The following is a 16,295-nucleotide window of genomic DNA, read 5'->3' as shown; positions in this document are numbered from 1 at the left end:
TGTCTGGGCATAATTCCGGGAACAATTGACGGTATTACGTCAGGATATATGAAGCATGATGTTGGGGAGGTGAACTAAATCAAATGACACTTAAAGTGTTGAGACAAGGGTAATTATTATCCAGGTAAGCATAGTAATTTGAATTTTTTCAGGGGATGGCGAGGAAGATATTTAACTAGATGAAAGAGATTATATGCATCCAGATTGTCAAAAGCGCATTAATGCAATATCTCAGAAATTGTTAAAGGTATTAAGTTAACGCTTTATGGGCGTGTTGAATGGGCTGATGAATTCAACACTGTGGCATCCAAGTTGTCAAAAAACCGTCAAAATATATCAGCAACGGCTAAGTGTATTTTCTGAATGATAATGTTTTTCTCTTTTTTGTCGTTGATTTTACGACAAATAAAATGCCTTGCTCAAGATTATTCATCAAATAGTTTGTGGTAATGAACTGTGAGTATGAAGCAAATCAGGCCAACAGTTTTAAATGGGGTGGTACTCAAAGTCTTGTTATTGTGAATGTTTTATTTCTTTGTGTTGGTATGCAAGGTGTTGATGCTAACTATTTTAGTAGAAGTGAAAACTGTTTGATCATTTTTCTCTCAACTTACGACGGCAAGTCTATATAGTGTCTGAATAATCTCATTTTTGATAATATTTGTAAATGTTAATATTAATAATAATATTTATGAACGTTTTATTTAAATTAGTTAACAGGGTTATTATTTAAATAAGCTAATCTTAATGAATAAGAACTTAAATAAGCTAATAAGAATTTTAATATTTGTTAAAAATATATAAAAATAAGAATTTGAATAAACTGAAGATTAATTTAGTAAACTAATAGGCGCCTGTTCAAATCTTTGCGCAAGTTTGTTGGGCTCTTCAATCTGTTCAAATTTAGATTTCAAGTATGTGCTTTTGCTCTACTTAATGTAAAGTGAAATTTTGTGCATACTGGGCTTCTTAAAGCATTTTTTACCAAAAGAAGGGGAACAAATAGCTGCAAAAGCACGCATATTTACGCATTCTCTATTGGATACCCCTCTCCCCTCTCTGTGTATGGATGAATAAGTGTATCTGATTAAATTTACATTACCTGATCGATAAAACCACTTCTGATGTGAAAGGGAAGCTTGTTTTAGCTCTTTTATGGATGCATTTGCCTCTTCCATTTCTATGTTTGTAACCTTGTAGTTTTGGGGAGGTGGTTTTCGATTTTTTTATTTAATAATAACAATTAAATTGACATCATAATAACATAATTGACATTACTATAAGATTTGTGATTATGTGCTTAAAATTCAAGTTTGTCCCAATTCTAAAAATTTGTCCCAATTCTAAAAATTTGTCCCAATTCTAAAAATTTGTCCCTATTTCTGTATGTAATCTTTCTTCTTCTTTTTAAGTTCATTGGGAATAGGATCTTGGAAAGGACAGAGAGAGTGCCCAACGCAAGCTTAAATTTTTCAGGTTGGTCTTTCATGGTTTAATTAAAGAGTAAAGGAAAGCAATATGCACTGTTTGTTCTTTTCCTTTTATATATATTTATTTATATATATAGATTTTGATTAGAATTTAAAAAATAAGAGTACCAACTTTTGCTTAAACCCAAACAAATTCTTCTTTGAATTAAATTTTAATCCTTTGTCTCTTGATTAGAACATAAGAAATAGGATTAATCACGTTTGTTTAGGCCCAATTATTTTTTTTGTGTAACCTAATCTTTTAATCAAGCATATTTCACTTAAAACGATCTTTTACTTAACCTTCTCACACGGTACCCAAAGGAATACTGAGGGTTTCGAGAAGAATCAATATAACAATATTATTCATATTTTTGGTAAGAATGTAAAGCACAATGTGGTTTAAGGTGGTTGCGTTAAGCATTAATGATTTGTAAATCATAATTGTTAATAATTATAATAATAATATGCACTCTGCGTCCTAAGAGGGAAAATTTTTTGTTGAAAAAAAATCATAATCATGTACTAATTAGGTGTCGCTCTATAATCGATAGTCTACTTTGTCAAATTTTGGCACATTTAACGCTCTAGGTATTTAAAAAAAAAATTTGAAAGAAAAATTAAAGTCTTATTAAATTTGTGAAAAGTAGAAATAATTTCCGATAATAATACAAATTTAAAACAAAGATAAACTATTATTAGTGAATAAATAGAGCCTGAATAACCAAAAATTAAAATCAATAATTCGACAAAACACATAGATAACAGATACTGCTATTATAAAAAAAAGTCCTATAACAAGCAGGAATTATGTGGAATGACAAGGAAAGTTGATATACAAATAGACCAGAACCATTCTGAAAATTTTCCGCCATAATTACTACGTAATTAGGTGCTTTTTATTTTTTTTATCCTCTTAGTATTGTCATTAATTCATCCTCACAAAATAAACACTCATTAACATCCGAATAGTCGTAAATTATTTTGTCAGTTTCATAAATGACCTCCGTTCGAAATCTTTCTAACTTGTATTTTAATGCTTCCCACTTTCCTTAAATTTCTCTTATTTTCATATGATATATCACTCAAGTAATTCATGTACAAGTCCCTCCTTTCTATTAAATATAAAACATTTTCATGAATATTCTTAGCTGTGTTTTGAACTGTCTTCCCAAAGATTAAGGCCAGGTGTTGCCCTTACCAACATCATAGCTTCCTAGAAAGAAGTTACCCATCCTAAGTTTTTTCTTCAGGTTAATCCTACACAACTAGAGTGTTACTTTACTTTGGACATCGATAGCAGCGTTTTGTATACCATAATATATAGTATTGATCTTGTCGGTGTTCGGTTCGCAATAACATTATATGGTTAGCTGGATTACCGTCATGTCAATTACATGGTAATTTATGGGCCATTTTATAATCAAGTACTGTATTTGTTGTAATACCTACGAAATTGCAGCAGTCTTTAAGCATTAGAGTTTTCTTTGCCTTCGAAAGATTTACGTATGCTAGGATACTTTTCTGTTTGCTAGGATAACCACCATTACTGTTTTCTTTTTACTAATTACTGTTTCTCGTTACTGTTTTCTTTTAAGACAAATTTATCAATGCTAGGATACCATCTGTTCTTAATCTTATCAACCTGGGTGGTAAAATCTTCCATTAAAAAAATTCCATTACCATATTTTCGCTTTAGACCCCGATTCTTTGTTTTTGCAGTTGTAGGCAAAAGGCATTTCAGCCATTACTATCTCCATTGCTTCGATTTACAGGGGTGCAGACTGCTACGACTAGTACCTTGAAGTTTTTAGTTAGAAATTGAGCAAAAAAAAATTCTATTAGTATGAGTTTCCTTGTGTAAACATGACTTAGCAGCTCCCTTATTCAAAATACGCCCTACTCCATGCGTTTTCATCCTACTCTTCCTGATTTTGTAAATAAATTTTGTATCCCGTAATTTCATTTTTCCTAACCCTGGGATATGCGTTTCTGAAATTCCTATCAAGTCCAATTTGAAGTGTCTGAATTTGTCTGTCAAAATGTCTGATTACCTCAGTAAATCAGAATATATCTAAGGTAGATCAGAATATATTTTACGAGCTTCAGCCCTTTTGTTACCTATTAAACTAGATTATAAAAAAACATTCCGGAAGCAGGACGAGATTTAGGCCATAGGGTGAGGCGTGCTTAATTAGGCGAGTACCATTCAAGGCAGTGACCTTATGAAGTATATCCAAGGGCTCCAAGTTGGGTAATCCTGTGTATAAAATGCATGCTATTCATTGATAATCAACTGTCAATATGGTTTTAAGTCAATATGGGCAACTGACAGTAAGTAAAGAGTCTTTACAGATCAGTAAGTGAATCACCTTTACAAATCAAATTCTTAAAATCTTCAAGCATCATTATAAGCTAAATTCTTATAAATGAAATTTATTTATACATTTTTTACAAAAGCTCATGATTTTTACTAAGCTAACAAGAAGTTATTAGGATGATCGTATAGGTTGAAACAAATTTGTCTAGAAAAGGCTGATAGATCTGTCTGAGTTCCACCACTAGTTTTGGCAATCTTGAGAATCAAGAAAGTTTTTTTTAGATGTTTTTCTACCATGTTAGTCCAGAAAACTATTTATCCAATTTAAAAACGCATTAAATTTTTCTTTTCTCACTTTTGAAGTGCCATATAGTGACTTTTTTGTTTCTTCATAATTTCTATTACCAGAATGGATATGTGAGGGATTTAATGTCAATTCATCACTCAAACATGAAGATGTTCCTTTGCTGGATTCTCCTGACGTATCTGTACAGTTTAATCATAATTTACATTATAATTACAATTACATTAAATCTAACTAATGTCTAAATGTTTTTTTTGTTTTACTTTTATGGTTTTTTTCTCATTTTTAAGGCGCAATGTAATGATTATTTTTTGTTTTTCATAGTTTCTAATACCAGAAGGGTTATTTTTGTCAGGGTTTTAACATTATTTTATTGTCAATTTTCTTTAGAAGTTGAAGAAACATTCTCAGATTTCCGTGAAGATGTTTTCGGAAAGAAATATCTTTCTTTATCACCCAAACATGAATACGTTTCTTTGGTGGTTCCTCCTGGCGTATCTGAACAGCTTAATCGTAATCTTAAGCCTTCTGAGATTGAATCAAATATTTGTGAGAATGAAAATGAGTTTTCTGACAATATTTTTTTCTTATTATTCAGTCCAGAATCCATTTGAATAGCCTCGAAAATGTACTAGAAAATGGTAAAGATTTCTTATGTCCACTCTAAATTTATACCGTGAGGATACCATGTTGAATATTGTCGTGGCATTGTGATGCACCAATTGCATCAAAACGGAAACTTTTTTTTCGCTTCACTCCATCTTAATTCTATTATTCATTAAAATGGTGATTTTCTATGATTATTATTTTAATTGTTATTAGATTACTAAGATATTTTTGGTCTTATAAATTCTCTCCTTAAGTGCCGCACTGAATCGTAGAGGGAAAAATGCAAAAAATTGTCCTTTTTACACTGAAAGCAGAACAGAACATTTGACTGCCCATTTTACGTGCATTGATTGAGTCAAGTTTTTTAATGATCATTGGGGCTGTACCACTCTTTTTTAATGAACAGATATAGAACAGTAAGAACATATTGAAACTAAGGAAGAAAATATATCTTTCAAATTAGAAGAATTTTTGTTTTGAGAATTTGTCAATAGCGAGCTAAATGGGTCAATGCGACAAAATAAAATTGCCTAATTGGTCTTTTAAAAGTTAATATAAATTGTTTTTCCACGAAACAATATTTTCAAAGAAAAGTAAAGAGCTAAACTAAGCCAAAAATGAGCAGAAGTAAAGTCAATAACATTCCAAACATAAAACTGCCACAAATCACCATCAATAAATAAATAAAACTAAAAATGAACCCAATTTACTATAGCCTAAATAACGTAGTCAAACTCAAAGAGAGTAAAAATTAACAGTTGTAGGGCCAACAACCCCTATACCTTCAGAAGAACAGAACATAACATGCACTTTACTAAACAAAAAAGCAAATGACCTTGAACAATCGGTTTAATGTATCAGTTTCGAGTTGTATTTATTTATTGATGGTGATTTGTGGTACTTTCACACTTGAAATTTTATTTGACTTTATTTCTGCTTATTTCTGGCTTAACTGAGCTGTTTACTTTTCTTAAAAAACTTATTTTGAGGAAAAGTTTTTAAAATTGATTTTTGTAGTTTTCATGGTAAAAAATGATATTTTATATCTTTTCGGTTTTCTTTTTACATAAGAATCCATGTTTGGCTTGCTATCTGTATGTCAGAGAAGCTTTTTGAACAATTTCTAGTCCTGACACAAATATTATTGTTTAATTTAAATTTACAGCTCTTCAAGTTGACCTGAAAAACTAAACTTAATATTATTCCTAAAAAAATATCTATGTTCTTTAACAACATGGATACGGTTACACTCTTTTGATTTATTTAAACTCTAAGAGCAGAAGTAGTAATAGTAATTTCATCTTGATACCTTTAGCGTCATTTGTTACAGTAACTGTAGTAGGGGTAATAATAGTATACACATAGTGCCTTCTGGCTATGAGGTTTTATGTACCTTTTTATTTACCTTTTTAAGAGTTATCAAAAGTGATTGGTGGGTATATACCCTCACCCTATCCTCTTTTGCCCAAATGTATTCGATCGAGATTTTGAGATAACCATTTTGTTTAAAATAGTCCAAAGTTCGGATGACCGGAGAGCTGGTTGGATGGTAATTTAGCAATGACAGGCTTCTTTGTTTGTATGATGTTGAACCTTTTGCTGCAGCATATTGCGAAAGATAGGGACTCAATCATTCAAATTGCTGCAAAGTCTTTTGAAAAAGATGCAATTAAGATAAATTTTGAAAAGCGAAGAAGTTCGCACCCTGCTATATCTTTCCTATCAGATATTTACGATTTAACTACTGGCTTAGTGCAACGCGACGAACCTCCACTGCTTTTTGTCATTATACTTAGATATGCTATCGTTTCCAAATGATGAGCCTACAATTGTGGCCTCACACTTAAGCGAGTGTGTCCGTATGCTAAGTTTCTTGGTGGAAAAGCAAGAAACCTGCTCACAGGTTCTAGTTTAAACTGTCTGACCATCAGCGTCCCAACGTCAACCACCCACCGTTCCTGCCGTGCTAACGAACATTCCTGCAAGTATTAACGTGCATAACCCGAAGAACCAGCGTTTATTTATGCAGAAAATTGACTGCGCAAAAATGTAAAGCACATAATTAGTCGAAAAAATGGACTGGTTGTTCATTTGATTGATGAAAAGTCGGCCACTACAGCCATCCCGCCCATGTTAAAAGTTCCTACTACAGTTATTAAAACTGAACATACTGGTACTACCAAGATGGATCCCGATTATGATGTCTCCCAGATTCCAGGGTTCGTTAGCAGCGTTTTAAGTGTGAAAAGGTATGGAAGTTCTAGAATAATGCAGCTGAACTTTAAAACTAAAGAAGAGCTTGATGTCGCAATCAAGATTGAATATTTCCTATTCCGAGTGACTCTGCCAATTGGAAAGCCTAAGCAGTGCCTAAATTGCCAACGATTAGGGCATTTTGTAAGGGACTGTAAGAGCCCTGTTAAATACAAAAACTGTAGAGGAGATCACACTAACAAGGACCTAGCATGTTCATCTCAGATTGTTAAATGCGTTAATTATGGAGGATATCATAGTAGCAATAGCTAGGTTTTTCCGGAGCTTAAGAAGCACCTCCCTATTGAAAAGGCCTCGTGAAGATTGAACTCAACTGCCCGTGTTTAATTTTCAAGTGATGACGACCTCTATTTCAACCGTGTCGTTATTTTATCAAAATGTCAATGGTGCTTGTGACAAGCTTCTAACTCTCGAAATGCTCTTTAGTAGTTACGAAATTGTGTGCATCACTGAACACCTTCTGAGTGATTATAATGTCTCACAGCTAGAACTCGCTAAACTGACATCTGGTCGTCCTTCCAGCGGCCTAGTAATTGCAGTGAATAAGAAGTTTCTTGCTCTCTTTCTGAATCTTCCGATGTTTCAGTTGATTTTGGTTCTTTTGTTTTAATGCGTGTGTATATGCCAACGAACTACCTATGTGAGTCCTCTTATCGTGAATTTGCCAGAGCTTGTACTTCACTTTCAAAATCCATTCTTAGGGTTCAAAATCCATTCATTCATAGGGTTCGGTCAGCAAATCAGTCAATATTTATTTGCAGTGGTTTTAACATGGATCTGAAAAATGAGAATGCGCCATTAACTCAAATATTACTTTCTTCCCTTCCTAGTGTTTTTTTACGCCAAAATCGAAGCCGTTTTCTTATGTGGACAACTCGGGGTTTACTTCCGATTTGGATTTCGTTCTAACAGACACCCAACAGATGCAGGATACCATGGTTGACGTTTCAAGCGACATCCTAAGAAGCGATCACTTAAGTTTGCAGTTTTGACTTACCTATTCTCTGTCTCTTCATGTACAAAAGCCTAAATGGTTTTCTAAACCTTGCTGGAATCGTCTCGATCTCTCTCTGTATCATAGAACATTAGAACCTATGCTGTCGAAATTCAGGATTCCATTTCAGCTGTTATATACGTCTATAAATGGGAAATCTCGCGATTCGGATTTTTACTTGGCGGAATTGGTTCATTCGGTAAAGGTTGCTGCTTCAGTCTCTTTTCCTTTAACCAAAGTTCGAGTTGGGATACGTAAAATAGGGTAGAGTGAAGGCGGTGAACTTCAGAATGTTAACATCGACATAAGTTCTGGTTTCGGATTTGGGCTGAGTGCGGTTATCCAACGTGAGGCTGTTTATTTCAAATCGTCAAATGTACAAACCGTCTATATAGAAATACTCTATGGCAGTGGAAACGGCGTCAAATCTGCAGTCTTTCGCGGAATATCAAAAATAACCCCAGCTATTATAGGGTCACGTGTCAAAATTTACCTCAACTTCTTCATCTGAGGACAATTTGATTGACTTAGATTCTTGGGAAAGTCATTTTTCCTCATTATTTTCTGACGATCCACCTCCTCTTGACACAACATTTAGATTTGTACTTTTGTGCCATTTTGCAACGCTAGACCATGCTAAAAACTATATTATTATCACGCCAGCTCTATTCAGGCACATATTCGCCGTCTCAAACCAGGTAAAGCACCGAATTCAGACGACCTGCAATCCGAACATCTTATGTACGGGACAGTAAAACTGTTTGAACATCATACTATTTTATTTCAGGCTTTTATCGCCCAGCAGCATATTCCTGACGCGGTTTGCGAAGGTCTAGTAACGTGCATTTTTAAGAAAAATAAATACCCGAAATCCTGTGACGCATGTAGACTGGTTACTGTATGTTTGACCATTGTCAAGCCTCTATAATGAAATCAGCACGAAAGCTTGTCTTTAATGAAATCAGCACGAAATTCGATCATGGTGACATTTGGTTTTCGTAAAGGTCTTGGCGTGCAGGACGCCCATGCAACTCTTCTAGCGATTCTTGAAAGGCATAAAAAGGCAAAAAGTAGCCTCTTAGTTTGTGCCATTGACATTACAAGGCTTTTGACTCCATTCTTCACTCCCAGGCAATTTTGTCTCTCTTTAGAAGTGGAGTTAATCCATTTGTTTACACCTGCCTGTGGCAGTGGTATCAGAACTCCTCAATCCGGATTTGTTGACAGTGTACTGTCAGTAATCGTGTTCGTGTGCGCCGTGGTGTTAAGCAAGGTTCTGTTCTTAGTCCGGCAATATTCAATTATTATATTAGAGAAGTTACTCGACAGATTCCACCATACTTAATTAAGCCATATATTGACGAAAGTCACTTGCCTTATGCCGATGAAGTTCTTCTCTTGCCTGACAATCTTGGAGCACTCCAAAACGCTGTTGATGTTGTTTGCTCCAGACAGAAAGAAATCGGTCTTTCAGTTGCTACTTCCAAAACAGAGTTTCTTGTATTTGGACTGGAGATTGTCTCCAATGATACAGTCCAAGTTGGTCCCGCCACAATCTCATCTTTCAGTTCATTTAGGTATTTAGGTCTCCCATTTGGAACTTTAAATAGATCCACTAGGCTTATAATTGTTTCCCTAAAAGAAAAACTTAGAAAATCTAATGGTCTTCTCGCCAAGGTTAAGGGCCAGTTTGATAAGAGAACCTTTGGTCGGCTATATAATGCGTTTTTTAAACCACATGTGCTGTTTTTGACACCTGTTTGGAAATTTCTCTCTGCATCTGAAAAAAAAATAAAATCCGATCGCCGTGCTTTAGGTTCTGCAAGTATTTTCTTAGTATCCCCATCTGAACTTACATTTCACGACGGTACGGTGTTTTTGAGATTTGTCTAAAAATGGATGAACTGTCACGTAGATTTCCTGACCGCTGCAACGGAATTATTAATTTTTCACTTATGGAAAACTTATGAAGTTTAATTCATGTACATGAAGTACATGAAGAAAACTTATGATATTTAATCCATGTAGAGCATGAAGAAGACAATGGATAAAGGGTTGATTCATTTATATTTATGTAATGTGCAGAAGAGAGCGGGAGTAAGTTTGAAGAGCCGTATAGGTACCGACGGCTCTTCAGACTTATAGGGTTTAAACTGCTGGGGGCAGGCAGCTCAAGTACCCGAACTTCTCTCAACACTTCATTAGAATTACGTAATTTCATAAGGATTGGAGGATATTTTATTTTCAATAAAAAGTTGTTTTAAAGTGTTTGAAGTTTTCAAGAATTGTGCGTGTTCTTTTTTTCTGTGCCATTTTTAATTTTATTTTTATTTTCTTATACTACTCTTTAGTGCATTTATGTTGTATGCAGAGGGTAACAATACATTACTGTTACCCTCATTATTATGTTACCATAATACAGAGGGTTACGTTATCATTATACGGAAAATGTGGAATTACATTCTTCAGAGGGGATTGAAAGCTGTAGTTCCCTTTTTAAGAGTCAAAATTGACCCGATGGTAACTAGGCCCCGCCACTTACCCCAAGGACATAAGGCTCCAATTTTTCCCAGAGGGAAAAATATTTTAATATGAAAGGGACGGTCGTATAAACTTCGGAGGGGGCTCTTTTGATTGGAAATTGGAAGCTTTTTTGCCCTTTTTAGGAGTCGAAAGTGATCTGAGGGCAAAAAGCCCCTACGCTCTTTTTTCCCCAAATACCTCCGAAAAAATTTTAACCTTAGTTCAAGTATTTGATAATAAAAACTCTTGGGTGGTCACAACCCTTGAGGGCCCATGTGCAGGCGTTGTAAGTTATACCCTGGGAGCATATATGGTTTTTATATAGGGGCTGCTCGCATAAATTCTAGAAGGGGTTCATTTGATTGGACATTGAAAGTTTTAGTTCACTTTTTAAGAGTCAAAAGAAATTGGAGTTCATTTTTTTCTCCCATTTTATGGAAATAGTTCAAACATCAGATAACAAAACTGCAAGGTCGACATAACGCCCCAGTGGCAAGTGTGATAAGTTAAGCCCCGGGGGCATATAAAGTTTTCATGTACGGGTGGTCGTATAAAGTTCAGTCTTAGCTCATTCGGTCGGAAATTGAAATTTCTAGTTACCTTTTTAAGAGTCAAAAGTGATGGGAGGGCATCTACCTCCCCCACCCTACACCCTCTTTCAAATGGATGTGATGTATTTTAGATTGCCATTTTCTTTGAATTAGTCCAACGATCAAATAACAAAATCTTCGGGATCAAGATATTCCCTCCCCCTTAGAGTGTGGGGTATCTAAGGGATATACCTTGTGCCCATGTGCCCAGTGGTTTTATAAGTTCTTATGGAAGAGGTGGCCTTAAAGACTTCGGAGGAGACTCAAATGATTTTAAATTCAAAGTTCTAGTTCCCATTTTAAGAGTTGAAAGTGATCTGATGGCAACTAGCCCCCCCCCCTTCCCACCAACCGTTGTTTCCCCAAATACGTCCGATTGAATTTTTATTAGCCATTTTATTCAGAATTGATCAAAAAAAACTCCTTAGATAAAACAGCCCCCCAAGAACCCGGGGACAGTTTTCCCCCGTTGTAAGCTACTGTCTTGTAAGTTATACTCCCAGGGCATGGACGTTTTTATGGAAATGATGGTAGTATGAACTTCAGAGGGGTGTCATTTGATTGTAAATCAGAATTTCGAGTGCCCATTTTGAGAATCAAAAGTTATCAGAGGGCAACTAGCCCCCCTCCCCCTAGACTCTTTTCCCCTAAATGCATCTGATAAAAATGTTAGATAGCTATTTTGTTCAAAATAGTTTAAAGATAGTTCAAAGGAAAATAACAAAAACTCTGGGTTTGACACAACCCTCAAGAACCAATGGGCAAGTGTTGTAAGGTATGTACCGGGGATAAATAAGTTTTTTTTGTAAAAGGTGCTTGTATAAACTTCAGAGGTGGCTCGTTTGATTGGAAATTGAAAGTTTTAGTTACCTTTCTAAGATTCAAAAGTGAACGGAGGGCATCTACTCCCCCCCCCCAAACACATACCCTCTTTTTTATTCAATCAATGTTTTGAGCCATTTTGTTTGAAATAGTCCAATGGTCAGAAAAAAACTTCGTGTTCCACGTAATACTCCCCCATAAAGTCCATGAGAAGGGTTGTAAATTATGCCTTGAGGCATCTAAGGTTTTGATGGAAGATTTAACTTCAGGGGGAACTCAAATGACTAGAAATTGAAAGTTATAGTTCCCTTTATAAGAGTCAAAAGGCAACTAGCCCTCCTGCCTTCTTTACTCCAAGTCCATCCGATCGAATTTTTGAGAGAGTTATATTGTTAAAAAAAAATAAGTCACAAGATTGGATAACAAAAACTCCAGGATCAAAACAACCCCTTAGAGCCCCGGGGAAAATGTTGTATGCCATGCCCTTTTGGCATACAAGGTTCTTATGCGAGAATTTTGTAAATAGTTCAAAGACCAGATACACCAAACGCCCACCCCCACTCAAAAACTCATGGACGATATTTTATCCCAAAAATTAAGCGAGCTGATCCCTAGTCTTCTCTGCATGCCCCGCCCTACCCAAAAAAAAACTTTATTAACGATATTTTATACCAGAAATTATGACAAATCACTTCTAACCCTCCGTGCCCCCTCCCCTTCTTAAAAAAACTTATTAGCAATATTTTGTACCAAAATTTATAGGAACTGACCCATGGTCCTTCATGGCCCGATGCCTCTCCTTTCCCCCGCCAAATTGTCAATGATAAATCATGGGAACCAACCCCTGGCCCTTCTTCTATGGTGTGACCTCCTCCCCCTTAAAAAAAAATTAGATGCGATATTTTATTCCAAAAATCATGGGAGCTGACCCCTGGTCTTCCCTCCATGCCCCAACCTATAATACTTATTAAGGATATTCTGTTCCAAAAATCATTCAGTTTCATTGGATTCGTCAAAAATTAGAGAATTCAGTTTCATTTTATTAGCTCTTTCCAAAAGTATTCAAGACACCTATACTCTTCACTACAAACAAGAGTATTCTTACTGCCCTTTTCCCTAACGGAAAAAGCATAACGCCTGCTGCGTATTTGGCGCTTTACGACAACGAAATATATTACACATATGTCTTTTGTATTTAACATAAAATATAAAATAAAATGAAAATTACAGTGAAACCAGACCAGAATTTACCATTAGGCCCACTAGATTATGTGGCTTTCACTATTCCCGAGGTTTTGGGCGTGAAACAAAATCTTGAGTTGGTGAGCTTTCAGCTATTAATATCATTATATATCAAATATTCAGTATATTTTTATTAGTTCTTGCCAAAATTCTTAATTTATTTTGGAATAAAATATTATTTTGAAATAGGGAATTTTAAAAAGTTTGAAACTTTACAATCAAAAATGAATAGAAATTAATAAAGGAAAACTTTCCAAAAAAGTTTTATAAAGAAAAGTAAAGGCTATGTTAAACTTAAGATAATAAGAAAAACAAACCTGCAATAACTCAAACTCAAAACAACCATAAATTACTAGGCTTGTTAAAGAATAAATGCAACCCAAAACGAACAGAAATTTAATAGACAATCATAGTAAAAAACATACAACAGGCACTAATATAAATGAATAAATGTATCTTAAAACGAGTGAAGCTTAACTTGAACATGCAAGTCAAGCTTAAATGAGCAAAAATATTTTGCTGTTGAAGTATAAATGAAACCCAAAACGAACAAAATTAAATAACCAATCATAGCAGATAAACATACAATAAGTACTGATATAAATGAGCAAATAAATCTTAAAATGAGCGAAACTTAAATTTAATATGCAAATTAAGCCTGAAACGAACAAAAATCTCTACACACAAGAGTTTGGGTTTTGCCTCCTTCTCTCACTGTAAAAGTCTAAAGCCTACTGCGTCATTGGCCCTTCGATGAAAACAAATTATATTTCAAATGTTTTATTTTGTACTTATTACAACATTGAAAATTAACTTGAAAATTAGAGTAAAATTAAATTTTGAACTGATGAGCTTCCGGCAATTAATGTCATTGTATATCAAATATTCAGTTTATTTTTATTAGTTTTTTCTAAGACTGGTAAAGACAATTATAGCTTCACTACAAACCAGAGTGTGGATACTGCCCTTTTCCCGAACTGTCAAAGTCTAAAGAATATTCAAGTCATATATAGTTTTCAGTAAAGCACCTTATTTACCCACAATAGGAGTTTAATGCGCTGCGGGGATCTGGAGGAAAAACACTGGTACAAAGAAGTTGGTAAGGCACATAAATAGAAAATAATAAAGCGCTAAGGGTGTCAAAATACAGAACCCAACCAGCATTATTGCAGTCACTTATTTTATTCCATATTGATTTCTGAAATGGGGGAGCAATTAGCAAATCTGTTGTAATAACAAAATTTTAATTAAGTGGCAGGTGGTCATAGTCCCTTTCTTCTTCATCAAAGTGGACAGTAGTAATATAGAGCTATGGGTAGCATACACAGTGATCCAGATCCGAAAAAGAGCCCTTGTTGTGAAAGTATGTAAATTACAGTCTCTGTTTACCACTCGAAAAGATAATGGGAAACAGGCAAGTAAGGCCTCAGTCCGATGTCTCATTTAGATCGCAGTTCAAATCCCCAATTAGAATCCATTTGTATCCTTTAAACTGGCTCAAAAATTTACAGTTTTGTAAACATTGGACAGCTTGTATAACTTTTAGCTCTTAGTTCGAACGTTCTGATAGGGTATTTTACAGGTATAGGCATATTGATAGGAACGCTCTGTTTATTTTGAGTAAAATGGTTATATCAAAAATTTTCCTTGGATGTATGTTTAGGGAAAGCAACTAAAAGGGGTGAGAGAGGGGCGGATGGCTGATGACCTTATCGCTTTTGACACTTAAAAAGGGAGCTCGGAATTTTTCTCTGTTTGAATTAGCCCCCTCTGAGGTATCAGCCACAATCTGTTTCATACGAAGTGATCTTGGGAAAAAAAGATACTGAATTGACAAAGTCTGAAAACTTACAGTGCTATCGTGGAGGATATTATTGTCATTTCTCGTGACTAAGGTATATAAAAAGAAATTCTGTTGAATTTGCTTAGTAATATTTACTGTTGAATTTGTTTTTATGTCAATTTTATTTATATTATGCTTTAGAATGTGAAGACACTTTACCAAGTCACAATGAGGAGGTTTTTCGCCTTCCAAAACCTCTTTTGTCTCCTAAACGTGAAGATGATCCTTCGAATAATTTTTCTGGCTTCTCAGGACCTTGTGTACTTCAACTTGACAACCAGGAATCAGGCACCACAATTTTGGACAGTCAAGGTAATTTTTTTTTGTAGAATCAAATATATTGGATTATGGGTTATTGTAAAAGAAAACAACTGGAACGAACAAGAGGTCAAAGATTTATAAATTTAGACTAATCTGACTAAATTCCATACCTCTTTTGTTTCCGAAACGTGAAGATGATCCTTTGGATAATTTTCCGGGCTTTTCAGAACTTTGTATACTTCAACCTGACACCCAGTAATGAGGCACCATATTTTTTGACAATCAAGGTATATCTCTTTTTTTTTGTAAAATCAAATATATTGGATAACGGGCTATTAAAAAAAAAAAAAAAAAAAAAAATGGGAAGGACACGAGGTCAAAAATCTATAAATTTGGACTAATCTGAAGACAGAATTTTTCTCTTTTTTCGTCATGATGTGCTAAATGCTAAACAGGTTTTGTGGTTTAGGAAAAACGTTTTCTCGAAGATAGTTGCCTAATAGCTACAAAATAAAGGCGAAAACTATAGATTTTTTTTTTACAAATTTTATACCGGACCAAAAACATGCATAGGGAGTCTAATAAATACGTATAAAATACCTGTTATTTGCAGCTCGATTGTAACTATAAATCCTTTTAATAAGACAAGATAACTGCAGACGCGTTAGATAAGACAAAACTGTTCACACTAGAACTGCAGGTCTGTGATGCCAATTTGTACTCCCATAATTCTAGAAAAAGCAGGCACTTGCTTGTCTGTGGTACATTGTGATCACACAGAAGTACATCAAAAACATACGAACAATTTCAACCGGTTGCTTGAACATGGTTTGTGTTTCTGTTTAAGGATCCTTGTATGGTATTAAGTAAAAAAAAACAAGTGTTTTTAATTGAAAGTAAGGAGCGACATTAAAGCTTAAAACGAACAGAAAATACTCCGTATATGAAAGGGGCTTTTCCTAATCAACGCCCCCCTCTTTACGCTAAAGAACTGCTCACTAAAGTTCAGTTCTAAAAAACAGAACTGAACTTTCACTCTAGAAC

At 34.7% G+C, this 16,295-nt stretch overlaps 1 protein-coding gene across 1 annotated transcript in view; it reads left to right on the top strand.

Annotated features, from left to right (window-relative positions):
- LOC136036587 (zinc finger protein 271-like) overlaps positions 1 to 16,295 on the top strand; it is a 33,242-nt gene that overhangs the window by 9,699 nt on the left and 7,248 nt on the right. Inside the window, exons 2-3 of the mRNA XM_065718891.1 lie at positions 1,413 to 1,476; positions 15,132 to 15,302. Of these exons, the coding sequence (XP_065574963.1) occupies positions 1,413 to 1,476; positions 15,132 to 15,302 (235 nt within the window). The remainder of the gene's footprint in view (positions 1 to 1,412; positions 1,477 to 15,131; positions 15,303 to 16,295) is intronic.

Source organism: Artemia franciscana, chromosome 15 (assembly GCF_032884065.1).
Source record: "Artemia franciscana chromosome 15, ASM3288406v1, whole genome shotgun sequence".
Classification (NCBI taxonomy): domain Eukaryota; kingdom Metazoa; phylum Arthropoda; class Branchiopoda; order Anostraca; family Artemiidae; genus Artemia; species Artemia franciscana.
Note: the sequence above shows the minus strand (reverse complement) of the source record. Positions and strands in the feature narration are given on the sequence as shown.